This window comes from Pituophis catenifer, unplaced genomic scaffold (genome assembly GCF_029215685.1).
Source record: "Pituophis catenifer annectens isolate HBS135680 unplaced genomic scaffold, rPitCat1.0.hap2 SCAF_7, whole genome shotgun sequence".
Lineage (NCBI taxonomy): Eukaryota > Metazoa > Chordata > Lepidosauria > Squamata > Colubridae > Pituophis > Pituophis catenifer.
The window spans coordinates 49,475,051-49,495,868 of NW_027256887.1; the positions used below are offsets into that span (position 1 = coordinate 49,475,051).

The 20,818-nt window shown below is 39.0% G+C and overlaps 1 protein-coding gene across 1 annotated transcript in view; it reads left to right on the forward strand.

Annotated features, from left to right (window-relative positions):
* The first annotated feature begins 242 nt into the window (after positions 1 to 242).
* ACSS3 (acyl-CoA synthetase short chain family member 3) overlaps positions 243 to 20,818 on the forward strand; it is a 47,168-nt gene continuing 26,592 nt past the window's right edge. The window contains exons 1-4 of the mRNA XM_070947497.1: positions 243 to 592; positions 7,639 to 7,783; positions 14,149 to 14,337; positions 20,436 to 20,570. Of these exons, the coding sequence (XP_070803598.1) occupies positions 243 to 592; positions 7,639 to 7,783; positions 14,149 to 14,337; positions 20,436 to 20,570 (819 nt within the window). The remainder of the gene's footprint in view (positions 593 to 7,638; positions 7,784 to 14,148; positions 14,338 to 20,435; positions 20,571 to 20,818) is intronic.

Consider the following 20,818-nt stretch of genomic DNA (forward strand, 5'->3'; position numbering starts at 1 on the left):
GGAGGATTTGGGAAGTAAGAACAAAGCTCGGACTGGATTTTTGCAAATCACTGTAAATTTGTGATTTGCAAAACTAAGATCAACGAGCAGTTTTCCACGTTCAGCAATCCAGCTCCACTTTTTGTGTTGACTCGGAGAAAAAACTTGTATACTTTTAGTTTTACTGAAGGGGGCGGTCTTCCTTTAGTTGTACACATAGACACCCGCCTGCTGACAGGACGGGACAGGCGTCTCCAGGGAACATGGTAGTTCAGGGCAAAAGGACTTTGCTGCAGAAAATTGTGCGCTGTAGCCGCCGCGTCTATCGGGGATCGACCGGCGGGCTCGGGTGTGTCACACAGCCAGGCAAAGCGCTTCCTCCGGGGCGTTTTCCGAGCTCCTGGGTAGGGGGGATTCCTCAAACTCGCCCCCTTCACGTAGCCAGCACTTTCGTCTCCCAGGCAGCCGCGCCTGCCGCAGGTGATTATGGCAGAGTTTTCAAGAAGTCGGTGGAGGAGCCGGATCAACTTTGGGCCGAAGCCGCTCAAAGCATCACGTGGCACAAGCCGTGGACTAAAACCATGGAAAGGAAAGATCCCTTTAGCACTTCTTGGTGAGTGGCTGGCGAGGCTGGCTTAACTTTTCCTCTGCCGACGTCATAAAAGTACCCGGGTTTCTTCAGCTCGTTGACCCGGTGAGAAGTTTTGTAACAACTGGGGAACTTTGCTGCGCGCCATTTAGTCCCCGGGTCTTTGGAAAAACGACACTTGCGGAGTTTCTACCGACCATACAGTGGCTAAGGCACGACATTCATGTCAGGAAAAGATGGCCCCATTAAAAAAAAAAAAAGGCAGAATAAGTATCATCCACAGGATTTGTCAGAGTTCAGTTCCGTTTTAAATATTGCTGGGTTCACCAATTGTGAATACATGTCCTATTGAAAAAGCTCTCATGACTGCATTTCCAGTACATATTGCGTTGAAACTTTTCTCCCTTCCCATTATATTATACTGAGGGCAGTATATGAATTAAGTACACCGAATTCTTATGCGCTTGAATAGATAGTTTAATGTGCGTCATATGCATAAGATTAGACATATGTATTTGTGTTGTGATTAGGGGTGAAATGCAAAATTATCTAACCCAGTGATTTCCACTATACAGTAATGTTCTCTGGATATGTTTATAACACTTATTATCTACTAGCCAGAAGGTCATCCAAGAAAAGGTTGGTCTGATGTTCCTCTCATGAGGTAGATTCATCATTGGCATCCTTCAGTCTCAAGAGACTATGGTATCGTGCTCTGGAAAGAGGTCCTAAAACAGCATCTAGTGTAGATTGGGGTAGATTGTCCTTACAATATTAGCACAGTGAACATTTGTAATTGTAGGAAACTTGGAAATTAAAAATGGTTACACTGTGGACCAGGAGTCTCCAATTTTGGCAACTTTAAGACTTGTGGACTTCAGCTTTGCTGGCTGAGGAACTCTGGGAGTTGAAGTCCACAAATCTTAAAGTTGCCAAGGTTGGAGAACCCTGCTATGCATGATATCAGTATTTAATTGCCTCTTTTCTTTATTTTTCTTTGTATAGTTGGGCTCTAAAAACAGGTTTGTCCTGCTTTCAGTAACACTGCAATGATCATGCTGATTGGCGAAGATGGAAAAACCTTAGGCTAGGGAAAGTTATCCTAAAGTTTTGACCTTTCTGATTAGGGACAAGAACAGAGCTTCAGTAACCTGAACAGGTAGTTCCCCTATATTGATACTGAGTAAAATGAGCAAAGCATATTAGCTTGCTGGCATTTTATATTGAATTAATGTGTATTCAGAAATTATTTTTAATATGAGATGATTCACGGAGTATTACTGCTATTAGTTTGCTGTTTCTTGGAAATGCACTTTTCTGTTGATAAATATAACAACCTAATTGTGTCAATAATTTCTGTGTTGACAGAGATCAAAAGAAAAAAAATGGCACTGCTGACCTGAGACTTTCTGAAAGCCTTATCATATACTCTGTTTTGCCATTTAAATGTGAAGTGAGGAATAATGTACAAAAGTTGTTGTTGCGCTAGTTGTTGTTGCACTAGCCCTAAGAGGTTACACTTTCTTTTTTTTCTGAATCTCTTTAACTCTTTTAGTGCCTTTGAGTCAGTGCTGACTCCTGGTGATTGCCAGGATTAGTCCCCACAGTTTTCTTAGGAAGATTTCCAAAGTGATTTACCATTGCTTCTTCCTAAGGTTGAGAAATAGTGACTGGCTTTGGTGTGGTGATATCAGATTAAAAACTTGTAGACTATGAGTTCTAGTCCCATCTCAGGCACAAAGCCAGCTAAGTCGCCTTGGGCCAGTTGCTCAGTCAGTAATTGGGCAGGAAGAGTTGCTGTAGCCTGTAGAAACTCTCTCTCTACTCTTTCAATGGTGTTTAATCTTTGGGTGGGGCATATGGACTGGTGATTCTACCAACCCAGCCTGCCTGCCACCAACAGTCTCCCTTTATGAACTGGTGGGGGGAGGGGGTCATCTTCTAAAATGTTAATTCTAGGTAATTTTAGCATCCAGTCTAGGACTGGATGCAGGAATGTTCAAGCTGGTATGTCAGTTGTGGGTCACCTGTAGCAGGTCATGTTCTGGACTATTTTTTTCCCCTTACTGGGAATGTCTGAAGGTATTGTCTGTTGCATCTGTTGTTTTGTCAATCGTTACATCACTTGTGGTTGAGATTTAAATGATTTGCTGCAACTGTTTCTTTCTGCAATTAAGTGTGTGTATATATTAGAGTCATCTGCCTATGGAGGATGATTGATTTCAATGGATTCAAGAAGTTCTGGAGCATTTTCCAAGGAGTTTGGTTGAGAACCAGTAGGTATTTATGTTAAACTACATGGCATTTATGTTGTGGAGTTATGCAGAGTTCTGTGTTATCCAATGGTGGGTTTCCAATTTTTTTTACTACCGGTTCTGTGGGTGTGGCTTAGTGGGTGTGGCATGGCTTGGAGGGCATGGCTTGGTGGGCATGGCAGGGGAAGGTTACTACAAAATCCCCATTTCCTTCCCATCAGCTGGACTTGGGAGGCAGAGAATAGATGGGGCAGGGCCAGTCAGAATTTTTACTACCGGTTCTCCAAACTACTCAAAATTTCCGCTACCGGTTCTCCAGAACTGGTCAGAACCTGCTGAAACCCACCCCTGTTTTATCCCTCATTCTGTCCAACAGCTACATGAAACCACTGAGTGAGATGATTTCAAGATTTAGAGTAAAGTGTTAGTATGATGATGACATCCAGATTGACCTGTTTTTTTAAACCTTGGATTTAGATGAGGCAATAAAATTGCTGCACAAGAACCTGGTTTGAGTAATAAGCTAAGTAACTGGCCTCTTTGGCAAGAAACATCTTTATCTAACATAAGCTGGTACATCAGCTATGACCTAATTTGAATAAACCCTGCCCCGGTAATTTATTTCAGAATGTTGATCAATGATAGTTCAGAAATTAGTTTGTACAAAAACTGCAAGAATGCAATATGAACTTATATCACTTACTATTTTTACTGACACCCAGTTTTTTTCCAGTCTCAATTCAGAGTGCTGGTATTAATTGTAAAGACCTTGCACTGTGAGGGAGTGGAATTTCTGAAGGTCTGCTATTTTCATATGATCCTACTTATATCTTAAAGTTATCTTTGGAGGGCATTTTCTGAGTATCCTATTATGGAGTATGCCATGAGTGATTCTTCAGTTAATCAGTTAATTAACTGAATGGGTACTCAGGAGCAGACTTTTCAGTGTTGGCTTCCTGACATTGGAATGCTGTCACCAGTGAGGTACATCTCACATCATCTTTTTTAGGCCAGGTAAAGCATTTTTATTTTTGGAGATCTTTAAATAATGTATAATGCTGTTCTTATATTTTCAAGCTCTTATTGCTGCTATTATTTTTTAAGTCAGCACTTCTCAAGACTCTCTCTCTCCCTCTCTCTCTCTCCCTCCCTTCCCCCCTCTCTATATATGAATAGAATAGAATAGAATAGAATAGAATAGAATAGAATAGAATAGAATAGAATAGAATAGAATAGAATAGAATTCTTTATTGGCCAAGTGTGATTGGACGAACAAGGAATTTGTCTTTGGTGCATATGCTCTCAGTGTACATAAAGACAAGATACATTCGTAAAAAATCATAAGGTACAACACTTAATGATAGTCATGGGGTACAAATAAGCAATCAAATCATACTAGGAAAAAAATATCAATATAAATCGTAAGGAGACAAGCAACAAAGTTACAGTCATGCAGTCATAAGTGGGAGGGTGTCTGTGTGTGTATACACATATGCCAGAGTTGTATTTGTATCCCTTCCCATCTCATCAGTTTTAAAAGCCACTTTAAACTAACCTCAAAATCAAAAGCAATTCCAGATTAAGTATTTATCACTTCAGGTGGGGGCTGAGTCAGCAAATAGGCTCAAGTCAGCCTCTTCTGACCAGACTATTAGATATGCACTAGCACAGGAGTGGACATCCAAGCTGTCTCAGGAATTCTGGGAGTTGAAGTCCACAGGTTGTAAAAGAGCCATAATTGCCTACTCCTGCAGTAGCAATTCATTGGCCAGAGACCCACTTGCCTTCAGCCCTGCTTTACCATTTCTAGCAACACTCATCTGGAGATGTGCTGAGACAATCTGCTGAGGCTGTTGAATGTGTGAAGTTGTAGCAAATTACCTCTGGAGCATCATGCATCTCCAACAGTCTGCAGACCAAACTTGGAGAATTACTTTGCTATAATATTTTATTATTTGTGTGTATTTTATATAATATTTTAATTAATGCATGTTTTATTGATTGCTTTCACCTACTGTTGTTTTTCTTTTGTAAATTGCAATGAGACTTGTAAAATTGGAAAGGGTATGCTAATGTACTACACTATAAATAAACATATAAATAGCAATTGGCTAAGTATTTACTGCACACTTAACCATAAACCACTCCATAGGAGCACACTTTATAGTCATTATGCATGAATCACTTGTTGAACCTATAAATCTATTGACAAAGGGGCTAATGTAGAGAGAGTTTGAGGGATTCTTTATTTCTCTAGAAAATTGGTTTTCCTAGTCTAAAACATCATGACTCTTATTAATGACACTGAGATTCTGTTGCCTGTCATTTCTTTTTTCTCCTCTAGTTATCTTTTTCTTCTGAGTTTGACTGGCGCTGTTCAGGTTCTTAATTTTTTTCTCTCTCTAATAGAAGAGAACATGCTACAGATGCTTAGCTATAGGTAAGTAATTTAGGCTTTCCCCTCATGATGTTGTTTCTTAAATAAAGCTTACCTTTGTTTTCTTTTATGCAAATGCAGTTTCAAAAATACTTTCTTACAAGTACAAAAGTTGTACTCCTAACTTCAGTTTCTCCATATACCATAAATCTTTTATGCTAAGCAAAACCCTTCCTGACCAATATTCCATTATGTATGTATGTGCAGAAATAAAGAGGGTGGGGTGGGGTGGAGCTGTTTTTCCTTTGTAAGAATGGAAAGTAAATTGTGGGTTGTCCTTGTGCCTTGATATACGTAATTTAGATAATTCTCGAAAGAAGCTTGTGAAGTTTATGTATGTATTGAAGTATTAAAATTGACTGAGAAGGAGTGGGTACACAATAGCCCCTTGTTCAGTAAGCATGTCTGTACAGTCCTGTGAGGGAAGGGATAATTAGCTTTTCATGGTGAAATTGAAAATAGATGCAAGGATGAGTGGAAGCTAGGGAGAGAGATAACAAAAGCTCAGAATGGTTCATGGTAAATAATAAAAAATTGTTATTGATTTCTTTCATCAATTTAAAAGGCCAACCATCTTGCAAACATGAGTTTAGTCAGCTAACATTTTTAAATCCCCCTCCCCCCACACCAAAGCATACTATACTATATAGAAGTATACTATAACAATTAAGGAAATCAGCAATCAATTCAACTAACTTCCTATCCCATGCTTGGGGAAATAGCAAAGTCTCAATGGCTTTTCAAAAGGCCAACAGGGTCATGGATACCTAATGTCAGGTGTTATGATGTTCCAGAGGGTAGCTGTTGTATAGCTTTGCTATACACAGTGGAAGCAAAGACCTCAAACACATAGTATAGCTGTCCCACCATCTATGTCATAACATCATTGCACAGATAACATGTAGTTTATGTAGTCAAGAAGATGGCACTGATGTAAATTACATAACTGATATCAGTTGCATTATGATCTCATAATGAAAGTGACATTATTTGTGCCTCTTGTTGTCCTTATTAAAGACTTTCAGTATGTCAAAGAGCTGTTAAAGCAGTGGGAAGCATTGGGATTTCCTGAGATTTGGTCCATCTTGTCCTATCTTGCACAATCTAAGGTAAATTAGTTAACCTCCTCCTGTATAGGAAATTATTTGAAGTGTGAATGATAGTTTTATTCAATTAATTTTAGGTGAATTTATTTTTAATTTTTTTAAATTGTTCTTTCATTTTGTGGTAACTTGGTGCCATTTCAGTTTTAACTTAAAAATCGATATTTTATGTTGTTAATTCTTGTTTTGCAGCGTTCACCTCTTTTGAAGGAAGATAAGGATATAAATATTGTAAGGAAATATTTAGGCGACCTTCCCACTCCAAAGACCTATGAAACAGTCTGTGAAGTTGTTGCTGTTGTTGTGTTTAATTTACCATTGATTCAAGCTGACAAGGCACTGCTTTGCTTTGCAGATTTTCTTATATAAATACTTTGATTCAGCTTTTGGTCCATGAATTACATAATTTGGCCACAAAAATACAGTTAGAGGTTTTCAATTTTTGTAGCTCCAAACAAAGGAATGTCTCAGTTGGTGAAAGCATTTTATTCATTGTATTTTGATCCACACAACCTTTTTGCATGATGTTTTATCATTAGTATGTCTTTTAAAGGACACTGCAGTCTTCTATCACCAATTTTTTGTAACATGAATACAAATTGCACTTGGATATTAAAGTAAAGATATTTCAGGGATCTGCTATTCTTTTTTCCTTCAGATTTTACTTTCTTTGCAACTTAAGTTATTTAGGCTAAAAGATCCTGATTGTTGGAAAAAACCCCCCAAATCTTCTTCAGCCAATAAAAATGAAGACTGTGAACCCTAGAGTTAATTATGGATCTTGAAATCTTTTACTTCAAGAGCAGTGCTGTTTATGCCATGTTTATGCCGTCACTTATAAATAGATCTCCTACTTGATAACTAGGTTATATCCTGAAGTTTTATGTCACAAAGTATACATTTCTCTGTCACCTGTTACTGTGTCTCAGTGTATCTAATCAGGATTCCACGTTAACATCTCCAAAATCAGCTGTGAATCTCAAAATCAAATAATTATTCAAATCTACACCAACATTTTCTGCTTGTGCTTTAGCATAATATATACCTATTTCTGCACAGTAACCTAATTCTAATATAAAATGGGGTTTGTTTTGATATTTACACATTCTTTGGATATTATAAAGGAATTATAATTAGATTTGTTAATACTATATACTTGTAAGTGATATTACACAAATCAGAAAAAATCAGGAAAGAAAAATCGATTAAAAATGTAATCAGGTACCCACCATATTGGTATTTAATCTAATTTTCCAGTCCATTTTTCTTTTTTAGGTTTGTTGGAGGAGAGCTGAATATTTGCTATAATGCTCTGGATCGCCATGTTGAGAATGGACACGGGGATCAAATTGCTATTATCTATGACAGTCCTGTAACAAATACGAAAGAGTTTATAACTTACAATGAAGTTCTTGAACAGGTATGTTTTATATGAATATTCAAACTAAATGACAATAATGATAAAACATTTCCTATCATAGTTATAACATTTCAAATAGAGAAAGTAGATAATTGCAAATACATACATTCTGTTAGAGTTTATTTGAAACAGATATGGTTGCTCTGTGTTGTTATTGAGTTTGTTCTACCACTGAGCCCCTTCTCTTGTTTGTTTTCTCATAAAATTTCCCTTGAGTTGAGTTTGACTCCTAATGACTGTACAGATACATCCATGTTTTCTTGACTATAGTAAATGTGGTTTCTCAATTTAATTTGCACCTCTTCTATACAAGTGCCCTTCATGTCTGACTTTACTTAGCTTTTTGAGATTAGCTGAGGTCAGAGAGATGCTGCCCCCTGCTGTGGCTATTTACTATTTTTAATCTTTTCAGTTTAATTACATGTAATGTGATAGTGCAGTAGGTTAACAATTGAAAGTCATTAGAAGATTGTCTTTAATTATAGATTTTTACCATAGAATAAGAGGATGTATAATTAATTTGTACTGAATATTGAGCTAAATGTCAATGTATGTTTGTATAACCGAAGAGCTGTATGAGTGGAGATGATCAAACCACAAAGTGGTGTATTGGTTTCTTTGTATAGTTTTGTATTATATAGATGAAAGCTTTTGTCTTCTATGAGCAGCTTTAAATGTGTTTTCACATCTGTCTTAGTCCTATTTATAAAGATTATTGTTTCAATGAAGATTGACAATTGATACAGTGCAAAGGGTCTACATATTTATGCCAATATGATATTTCAGTTTTTTCTTTTTAATAAATTTACAGACATTTCTAAAATTCTTTTTTTCATTTTGTCATCATGGAGTACCGAATGTAGATTAATGAGGGAAAAAAATGAATTTCAACAACTGTAGAATCAGCTGCAGCACAGCACAAAATTGACAAAAGTGAAGGGGGTCTGAATACTTTTTGAATACATTGTAGACTGTAGGTAAGATTTGGAAAACTATAGGAATAGTTCTGTATAATAATCAGGTTTAGATCTAAATCCGGCGGATTGTTGATGTCTTCCAGATCTTCCAGTTCAGGTAGCTCAATTTTGAAATTATTTGTGGTGTAGCAAATGCCATGTTAGTAAAATAAGAAAGCAACAACCATCCATGATCTGATTCTGAATGAGTACTGATTTGGTACTGATATCACAGAGGACTTATTTAAAGAAGATTGAGAAAGTGCATTTATGTAGTAGAAGAATGTGGGGAAATTTCTAAGAAAAAAGCAGTTACCAAGTATAACTAATATTTGCTCTTCAGGCTCTTTTGAATGGAACTTGGCTAAGAATAGTAACAAAAGTACCTTCTCAATAAATTGTGATTTTGTCATTCTTAAAAGAGTATTGTTCTCTCATTCCTAAAAGTGAGTTGTAAGAACTTTGTTTTAAAAGCCTTTTTGCTCTGCCGGGTTACATAATTTTGAAAGTCTCCAATTTTCCATTTTTGAATTAAATACATGATCATGTGCAGCATACCACTATATATGCAAGATAGAATCTCTAAACTCTTCCAAGTCAACATTTTGCCCATATGACACCAAGCAAAAGGTACCTGTAATGAATATTTTGATGCTTGATATTTCCTTAATTTATAATTATCACTATTTAAAGTGGTTTACTTTGTTATGCTGGTTTAGATGCCATTAGTTTACTGATATACAGATACAAAGATTAAAAACCCATTAACATGAGACAATTTATTATTATTGGCTAACATATGTTATAAAATACTTTTTTTGAATGATATATTTTTTAGACAAGGTACAGGGTCAATTTAATCTGATTTTGAACAGGTAAGCAGGGATAAACCTGTTTAATATCTGGATATGAGATCGAAAATTCCAGTGCATTAGACTGGTGAATATATTCTAGAAGATGACAATTAGAACACTTCTATATTATTTCCCAGAAAACAATCTGAATGTATTTATGAAATGAACAGGTCAAGGTTGAAATCAGTTTTACAGGCAAGCTCCACAATAAATAAAATGGCATCCTTCTGTTTTTAATGTAGTGTAAGTAGACCAACAGTTCCTTTAATTCCTCTCTATTCCACAAATGCAGTGGAATTTGATTATTTTGGTGATTTCTTCAATTTGGATTTTCACTCTTTATCCCCTAAATTGCCTTTTCCACTTTAATATTCTAGCATAGATAAACCATTTATTCAAATTTATCTCTCAGGGCACCTACGAGGCACAGTGATATGCCTATTAATTGGGTTTATGTCTTTTCCTCAAGTCAATAGTTAGGATAAATTTTTGCTGTATTTTCTTAATAGAAGAATGCTATCCACATCCCCCAGACAAGTAATTAAGTGAGCATTCTGTATGGCTTCACTTCTCAAAAGGATTTATTTTTCTTCTTCCTTCCTTCCCTTGTTTATATAATATACATCTAGAATGTACTTTCAGAGGAGGATAGAAATAAGCCTCTCTATTGCTTATGTCATGCCGAGCCAGTGGCTTGATTTCATGGAGTAATGCCAGCTATCTGAACTACTTGAAGAAGAATGGGGTGTTAACTCCTATGAGCAAGCAATCCAAATTAGGACTAGGGAAATAAACTCCATTCTCCTTCTTCAATCTACCTTCGAAACTTCACTGGCTACAGGCCAACTCTGTGAAAGAAGTTATTTTAGCTGGGATTTATTTATTTATTTATTATTTAAATTTGTATACCGCCCTTCTCCCGAAGGACTCAGGGCGGTGCACAGCCAAAATTAAAATACATACAATACAAAATTTAAAATAATTTAAAAGCAGAATTAAATCAAATTGGCTTCCCAAAATATTAAAACCCATTACCCTTAAAATAACCCTTTTAAAATTTTAAGCCAGCCCAGCTTGCTGGAATAGGAAGGTCTTCAAAGCTCGACGGAAGGTCCGGAGGTCCGGGATTAGTCATATTCCTGGGGATAGCTCGTTCCAGAGGGCGGGTGCCCCCACAGAGAAGGCTCTCTCCCTGGGGGTCGTCAGTCGGCATTGCTTGACTGACGGCACCCTAAGGAGGCCCTCTCTGTGGGACCGAATTGGCCGGTGGGAGGTTATCAGTGGCAGAAGGTGGTCTCGCAAATAGCCGGGCCCTAAGCCATGGAGCGCTTTAAAGGTGAGAACCAATTCATAGGATTCATAGGAGGAGAAACGAAAGTAACTACTTCACGGGCATTGCTTACCTGAAAGCTACAAGAAGAAAATGTTCCCATGGAAGAATCAGACTTAATAGAAAATAGGATGTTCCTCTAAGTTATAATGATTGAATCCAAAGGTTAAAAGTTCCATCATTTTTTTTAAAAAGAGAGCAAATTTTTTTAAACAATGTCTTGTACCTACAAGGCAAGATATTGGATAGCTTGAGGATTTTGTTTGAAATGGTGATGTTTGTACTCCAGAAGTAGGCAGGCTAGGGCCGGGGCCAAGACCCATTCTGGAAGAAGTTTCAGTAATTATACAGGGTGAAATAAATGTATTAAGTGTCTGCAAAGCCTTAGGTACCCATTTTGCCCGTTATTATCTCAACTTCTGATACTGGAAAAAAGTCAAAATGTTTGCTGAAATCCACCAGCATTCTGGGGGTCTTTGGGCCACAGAAGAAAAATTAGTGGATATATTTCTTATGCCCTTGCTATAAAACTTGGATAGGTTAAGAGAATTCTGGGGATTTAAGTCTAAATGAAAACATCCTGTGAAATATATAATAATAAAAAAAAATCAAACATACAGGCATGTTGCTGACCTCTGAATATTGTACTGCTTTTACTCATTATCTAAGTATTTATGTGGTTCTCAGCTTTTTTCATTTTACAGGTAAGTCTTTGAGTCTTAGTTTAGTGACTGTTCACAGTTACAATGGCACTGAAAAAAAACTTATGACCCCATCCCCATAGTCATGTGATCAGAATTCGGATGCTTGGCAACTGGTTCATATTGACAGTTACAGTGTCCCAGAGTCATGTAATCACATTTTATGACCTTCTGACAAGCGAAGTCAATGGGGAAACCAGATTCCCTTAACAACCGGCTTACCAATTTAACAACTGCAATGATTCACTTAACGACTGTGACAAGAAAAGTGGTAAAATGGGGCAAAATTCACATAACAAATGTCTCATCAACATAAATTTTGGGTTCAATTGTGGTCATAAGTCGAGGACTACCTGTACAGGCCATTATACAGATATAATATTATATAGATAAAAGCTACTGATCTATCTTCTTGGTCAAATGTGTGAAAAATGTTGGTTCACCCTGATGCCATACTGAAATCCTTCTGTTCAGAAAACGGTGTATAAAAGTTTATGTGAAGTTGAATTAAATTGCAAACAAAAATGCAACATTGAATATGATATACGGGTGGTATTGTTACTACATTCTCCTAGCTACCGGCATTAAGGTCTACAAATAGTTGGACCATTATTTGAGATACATTGAGTGATAGATATTAGAATGCCTTCTGGGCAAGTTACACAACTCCCTCCTTCTTTCCCCATTAGGTAGGATTTGAAAAGAACAATCTATTTCTTCAACCCATGCTTTGTGATTTTGAAAGGAATAAGCTCTATTGCACTCACTGCACATTTAGGGTGCTAAGGACTTCTTTCTTTCTGAAAGTATGTTGTAACTAATATTTTAAAACAGGAATAGCACATTTACTGTTGATTGGTTACTTTTTTTTCTGATATTGGATAGGGATATTTCATTTTTCCGACAAGTGTTTAGAGACTCAGGGAGATAAAAAGTCAATTGCCTACATAAAATGCAAGTTGATTGCCTACAGTAGAAATACAAAGGACTATATCAAAGGACAGATGAATTGAAATGCCTTTGGCCCTTGAAATATTTTTGTGTATTTGTTTGATCTTTTTTTTCTACAGGAGCTCCGCATGAAAACCCTTGCATATTTAATATGTAATATCATGAAATGCAAATTCTGTATTCTATATTGATGCTCATTCAGTTTTATTTGTAAGTAATGCAAATTGAAAATATAGCCAAATATTGTCTTTTCTATGTATTTATAATGTGAACCATGTTTATGTGAATTCTTTTCAAGTAATAATATTTTGTAGTATAAATAACAATCTTAGTGTTGTAAGAGTAGAGATATCAGAAATATATTTTAAGAGATAAATTGGTCTGCATCAAGGAAATAAGCACATACATTATTGCAACTGGATTCATTTTTATTTTGGTCTAGTTGTAGCATAAAAATTTATGGGATTACTCATAAATTACAAATTGTTAGTAGCATTTGAAAGCAATCTAATCTAAATATCATATAATAATATTAATAAAACATACCTGTAATAATACCTTAAACCAGGGGTGGGCAACTGTGGCCCTTTTACAACCTGTGGACTTCAACTCCCAGAATTCCTGAGACAGCCAAGCTGTCTCAGAAATTCTGGGAGTTGAAGTCCACAGGTTGTAAAAGGGCCACAGTTGCCCACCCTGCCTTAAACTAATACTTCAACTACACACACACACACACACACGAATATGAGATTGAATGTGTAAAGATACAAGCTTATTACAATTTCTAAAGTTACAAAGAATGAATACTAAATACAGAAGCAAATTAAAATGAACCTCTAAGTATTAAACAACGTAAACCACGGGTGTCAAACTTGCAGCATCATATTGCTGTCACGTAACGTTTCGTGATGTTTTTCCCCTTGGCGGAGCTGGGTTGGGCATGTCCTGTGCGTGACATATCTGGTCCACGGGCCGCCATTTTGACACCTCTGAGTCCTAAACTCTCCTGTTTCATTTTTCAAAATACATATTTTGCATCAAATTTTAGTATAGTATGTACCTCTATATTCACTCCACCTTTTATACAAAAGGATGTGAAATGGCGGCAAATCAGGGGTGATTTGCTTCTGACAGGTTCTAGAAAACTGGTAACAGAAATTTTGAGAAGTTCGGAGAACTGGCAAATGCCACCTCTGGCTGGCCCCCGAGGGATGGGAATGGACATTTTGCAGTATCCTTACCCTGCCATGCCCACCAAGCCACACCCACCAAGCCACACCACACCACGCCCACCAAGCCACACCCACAGAACTGGTAGTAAAAAAAATTGGATTTCACCACTGCGGCAAATGGCATATACTGCATATTCTGGAAAGCTTGTGAAAAGTTTAGGTGGCCTTTTCTATATGATTTTGTATCAAAGTGAAACTTACTCTGTACTAATATATACTGTAAACCCAACCTTATGGAATTACCTCTTTATCACATGGGTTCTTTTAATAAAGTCTAAACAATAGTTAATACCAGATACTTTTAAGTTCATATCAATAATTGTAAATTGCTACTTTTACAGGTTTCCAAGTTGGCTGGTGTTATGCTGAGTCATGGTGTGAAGAAAGGAGATTGTGTTGTCATCTACATGCCGATGATACCGCAGACAATGTACACTATGTTGGCTTGTGCAAGAATAGGAGCTATACATAGTCTTATTTTTGGTGGATTTGCTTCGAAAGAGCTTTCTAGTCGCATTGATCATGCCAAGGTAATAAACATGTCTTGTATTCTGAGAGGAATACTTTAAAAATGAACTTTTCTTTCACAGATCTCTGCCAGCTTAATTGTGTGAGAAGATCAGAACTGATGCCATTTACATTGTTTATATATCACAAATAGCCATTACTGATAGGTATTTTATTACTCAGCCATGAAAAAAATGCTTACACTTGCTTTGAAGTAATTTCATATCTTAAATTTGCGCCTAAAAGAGCAACTTTCTTATAAGTAAGCTGACCTAGGCTTGAAGCAGAAGGATAATACGTGCATTCTTAATTCAGGCTATGTCGATTGTTAATAAAGCCCCCCTCATTTGTGATCTTATTTTAGAGGGGGGTGCGGACCTGGCAGGTATTACGGAGACCTGGTTGGGCCACGAGGGGGGGGTCCCCCTCGTTGAAATGTGCCCACCAGGTTTCTGTGCATTTCATCAGCCAAGGGCCCAGGGGAGGGGTGGGGGAGTGGCGGTGGTTATTAGGGAGAGTCTTTGTCCGAGGGAGACCACTGTTCCTCAGATAGCCGGATGTGAGTCCCTCTTTGTGAAGTGGGGCCGTGGGGTGCAGATGGGTTTGCTGACTGCGTACCTGGCTCCCTGCCACGTGGCAGCGACCCTGCCCGAGCTACTCGACGTCATTGCCGGGGTGGCGGTTGACACCCCCAGACTTATTGTCATGGGGGATTTCAACCTTCCGTCTGCGGGTGAGGCGTCAGAGGCGGCTCGGGAGTTCATGGCTTCCATGACGGCCATGGACCTGACCCAGTTAGTTCAAGGCCCGACTCACATAGGGGGACACACTCTGGACCTGATTTTTGTCTCTGGTCAGTGGTTGAATGATCTTGGTAGAGGGGACCTAGACATCAAACCCTTGTCATGGACAGATCATTCGCTCCTTCACTTGGACTTTCCTACCGCTTTCCCCCGCCGCAGGGAGACGGAACCGACCAAATGGTTCCGTCCCAGGCGCCTGATGGACCCCGAAAGGTTCCTGACGGAGCTTGGGCCGTTTCCTGAGACTCTGGCACACGACTCGACTGAAGAGCTGGTGGCCGCCTGGGAGAGTGCGGCCACCGGAGCTTTGGACCGCGTCGTGCCTTTGCGGCCTCTGACCCGATGCCGATCTCAATTGGCTCCTTGGTTCTCTGAGGAGCTGAGAGAGATGAAGCGTCGGAAAAGACGCCTAGAGAGCATTTGGAGGACTAGTCAATCTGATTCCGACTGGACACAGGTGAGGTCTTATATCAAGACCTACCTAGTGGCGATAAAAGCGGCGAAATCTAATCATTTTTCCGCTCTTATCACATCTGCAGAGAACCGCCCAGCTGCCCTGTTTAGGGTGACCCACTCCCTTCTTCGGGGGGGAGTGCGGGAAGATCCCTTACAAGGCCGCGCTGAGGATTTTGTGCAATTCCTGCATGATAAAGTCGCTCGGATTCGGGATGGCTTGGACTCCGATTGGATGAGTCCAGGGGAGGAGACAGGGGCAGGCCTTGAGAATATTATCTGGGAGGAGTTTGATCCTGTGGCTCCCGAGGATGTGGACAGGGTTCTGGGTAGGATTAGTGCCGCCACATGTTTATTGGACCCGTGTCCCTCCTGGTTGGTACTGGCCTCCCGGGAGGTTACACGAGGCTGGCTCCAGGGGATTATAACTGCTTCTCTGAGTGAGGGTGCCTTTCCCGCCGCCTTGAAAGAGGCGGTGGTGAGGCCCCTCCTCAAGAAGCCTTCCCTGGACCCGGCTGAATTAGCTAACTACCGTCCGGTCTCCAACCTTCGTTTTGTGGCGAAGGTTGTTGAGAGTGTGGTGGCACGACAACTGCCCGGGCACCTGGATGAAGCTATCTATCTAGACCCGTGCCAGTCGGGCTTCAGGCAGGGGCACAGCACAGAAACGGCATTGGTCGCGTTGGTGGATGATCTCTGGAGGGCTCGGGACAGGGGTTGCTCCTCTGTCCTAGTCCTATTAGATCTCTCAGCGGCTTTTGATACCATCGACCATGGTATCATGCTGCGGCGGTTAAGAGGGTTAGGAATAGGGGGCACCGTTCTGCGGTGGTTCTCCTCCTTCCTCTCCGACCGCTCGCAGTTCGTGTTGGCAGGGGGGCAGAGGTCGACCTCGAGGCATCTCGCATGGGGAGTGCCACAAGGGTCGGTCCTCTCGCCCCTTCTGTTCAACATTTATGTGAAGCCACTGGGTGAGATCATCCGTGGTTTTGGGGTGAAGTGTCATCTGTACGCTGATGATACTCAGCTGTACATCTCCACCCCAGACCACCCCAACGATGCCCTTGATGTGATGTCTCGCTGCCTGGAGGCCGTGCGGGTCTGGATGGGGAGGAACAGGCTCAGACTCAACCCGTCCAAGACCGAGTGGCTGTGGCTGCCGGCGTCCCGATATAGTCAGCAGGTGCCATCGCTGACTATTGGGGGTGAATCTTTGCCCCCCACAGAGAGGGCTCACAATCTGGGTGTCCTCCTGGATGCACGGCTGTCTTTAGAAGAGCATATGACGGCCGTGGCCAGGGGGGCCTTTTATCAGGTTCGCCTGATCCGCCAGTTGCGGCCCTTTCTGAACCGGGACGCCTTGCGCACGGTCACTCTTGCCCTTGTCACCTCCCGGCTGGACTATTGTAATGCTCTCTACATGGGGCTCCCCTTGAAGAGCATTCGGAGGCTCCAACTGGTCCAGAATGCGGCCGCGCGGGTGGTTATGGGCGCAACTCGTTGTGCCCGCGTGACACCCCTCCTGCGCGAGCTGCACTGGCTCCCAGTGGTCTTCCGGGTGCGATTCAAGGTGTTGGTTACCACCTTTAAAGCGCTCCATGGCATAGGACCCGGGTACCTTCGAGACCGTCTTCTGCCACCAATAGCCTCCCACCGACCAGTCCGCTCCCACAGAGAAGGTCTCCTCAGGGTGCCATCAGCCAAGTTATGTCGGCTGGCGACGCCCAGGGGGAGGGCCTTTTCTGTGGGAGCCCCAGCCCTGTGGAATGAACTGCCCCCGGAAATACGCAAGATCTCCGACCTCCGAGTGTTTCGTTGCGCACTGAAGACCCTGTTATTCCGCCAGGCAGGGCTATCAACTTAATAATTTTAATTGGGGTATTTTAAATGTTTGGGGTTTTAAATCGGCCAAATCTATGTAATTATTTTAATTTTTAATTATTGTTGTGTGTTGTGTTTTTAAATTGGCTGTACACCACCCTGAGTCCTTCGGGAGAAGGGCGGTATAGAAATAAAATTATTTATTTATTTATTTATTTTATTTTTCTGAATTCATGAGAACTTAGCACATAGCATGAATTTAGACAGAATTTAAATTTAGGACAGCATGCTCCTTTAGCAGAAGCTTAACTGATCAATATAACCTTTCAATCAAGAGTTCATTTTTTTTAGCATTGGACACGTTTGAACTATAGAGTGCATACTGTGACAATGCATAAAACATATATTTATTGAAAGGATACTCTCTATCGTTCCTTACCATCTCCAACTTTCATGTCTTCTTCACTCAAAACTATTCTGAAGAAGTCACGTGAGACAAGAAGCCTATTAGATGCTAGATACTCTGACACATATGCACACCATGTTGAATAATCTTGCTTTGGATGATGCTAGCTGGTTATTTTGTATGCTTTTGTCATCACATTGGTTCATTTTTAAAAAAGTTATAATAGCAATGAATGGGGGGTTTTATCAGTAATGTTGTTAATAAGATTTCCTTTGATCTTCTAGCAATAAGTTTATTAAAGATAATTCCTCCATGCGTTCACTACAATGAACTTGTCATGTTCACAGGCCATAGATAATTTGTTTCTTATCTTTTTTACAGGTAATATTCATCAATTACAGTGTTGAAAAGAAAGAATTCCAACTGCTTCTGCGCTAGTGCTTGCCTGCTTTGCAGATGATTATGTTGTGGCTAATTCTTGTTTTTCTCTAGACTAAGAGTATTCCGAAAGTATAGTTTAAAGGTAGGAGTAAAAATGAGTGAAATTTCTTTCAGATTCCAGAGAGGATTATTTGTTTGGGTATTTGCTGCAGAACAAAATTAAACTTGGTTTCTTCATATTGTCGGTTTTTGTTTTTTCTCAACCAGTGAAATGTTGGAAAGAAAGGATGTAAAAAGGCTCAGGGCTTTTTCTGTTTACCAATCAACAAGATAACTTTCCCAAATCAGAACAAGATTGAATGTTATATAGGGAAGAAGCCAGAAAATTGATAGACCAGATTTGACTAGGAGTTGTTGAAGAAAGTAATATTCTCCCATCTTGTTAATGCACCTGCATAGAAAGGGCAGCTGTTGCTGACTGTTCCATTCTAAGCCTTCCTTCCTTATTACATAACCCAAAGTACAATACAGTAGTGGCCAAAATTGTGGAAACCTTTTGGGAAAAGTGTATTTTTGAGGTTTGATGGCTAATAACACCACTTTTTTTTGGAGTAGTACCATAAAATTATATATCAATAGAAAGATAATTTAATCTAGAATGTAATGCTTTTCAACCTTTGTTTGAAAGATAAAAGTGACTTTTTTTGTGGAATTCTAGATTTTAGGCCAAATTCTTGCTGTCTGTGCCAAACTGTCCCATAGGCATAGTCTGTTAATTCTTCTATCATCACTTGCTGTTGTGCACCTTTTCCTGCCTTTACCAGTGTGGTTTTGTAGTGACTGAGTCTCCTTATACATCTTCACAAACTTAGAAATGTCACCTTTGGTTAAATTTCCACCAATTTTTCTTCTAATTTCTTTATAACAGTAGCCTTGTTCACTTAATAATACTATTTTACATCATTTTGTGGGCTACCAGTCAACTCTTTTTTGCATCATTACTTTAATTTTATTACGTTTTACAAGCTCACTAAATGAAAGAAAACAAACCCCCCCACCAACTTGATAGCGATCACGTAACACACTGACAAATGTCCTCCTCTCAGCTTTAGTACATGACATCAATAACTGAATCCTACTGTGATCTGATTGGCTCATTGCCAAAACAAGATGACACCTGATTGGTTCTCTAAACACTCATGCTCATTGGCTACAATCAGATGAAGGAAAGCTACCTGATATCAACCTAAGCAAGTTGTGCTTCCTTTTTCTGGTTATTTGGCTATAATTCTTCATAGAATACAGATAATAGAACAAACTTTCTTGCATTACATTCTTGATTAAATTATCTTTCCATTGATATATAATTTTATGGTACTATTCCAAAAAACAATGGTGTTATTAGCCATGAAACCTCAAAAATACACTTTTCCCAAAAGGTTTCCACAATTTTGGCCACTACTGTATATGTAGCCCATGCTGTATTTCTCTGTGCAGACTTGCAAAGGCAGTTTGAAGGGAAATACAGAGATACAACCAATATGCAATTACCCAGACTTTACATATACAGACAACATGTATATATGCAACATTTTCACTGTAATAATATTTTTTGGAGGGGAACCATTTGTACAGGGTAAGTTAGTCTTTAATCTTTCAGACCTTTTGGACTAACCTAAAGAAAGACTCAATGGTTGGTGAACTTCTGCATTAGAGGGTATGCCTAATAAGGAAGTTTCAAATTGTGATTAATATGGCATTACTGATTGAACAATCTAAATCTGTATTTGATGTATTGAGCAAAACTCCTAGGTTAGGCAAAAGATACATTGAGTTCAGACTTTGCATCAGGCTAAGAATCACTTAGTTTTTTTAGTGTGTGGGGTTGCACTAAATATTGGGGGGAAATAAAAGTTTGTAATTTAAATTTAAAAACATATTTATGCCACAGGATGATGAATCCAAGACTTGAAACAACTTGTAATTCTAAACATGAAAACAAGTCATTCTTTTGTCTTGCTGCAAATGCATACACATCATTTTTCTATTTAAACAAGCATTTGTGCATGTAATTATGGGGGAAAGATCCTGGGATTCTTCAATGCTGAGTGGATTCTTTGCTTGTGGAGAAGGAGGTATGATCTTGGTGTTTAATATGATTTGAGTTTGTATGTATATGCATGTATATGTATATGTATGTATGTATACGTATATTCATATGTATGTATGTATATATAATATACTCTCTTTTTTTTAGCCAAAACTGGTTGTAACATCCACATTTGGAATAGAACCTGGAAGAAAAGTGGAATATGTACCACTTCTAGAGAAAGCATTGGAGATGATCAGTCATCAACCAGAAAGAGTTTTGATTTATAGCCGCCCTAATATGGTAATTATAGCAACCATTTATGTTCCTCATTTCTCTAGTCTTTTAAATCATATTTCTGTAGTTTAATTGCAATATCTCATTTCATTGGATTCTGGCATTTCATCATTTTAGTCTGAATTTCCTGTTCTTTACAGCCTTGATATGCACTGCTCAAAAAAATAAAGGGAACACAAGCAGAAGACATCCGAGATCTGAATGAATAAAATAGCCTTATTAAATACTTTGTTCATTACATACAGTAATTTTGT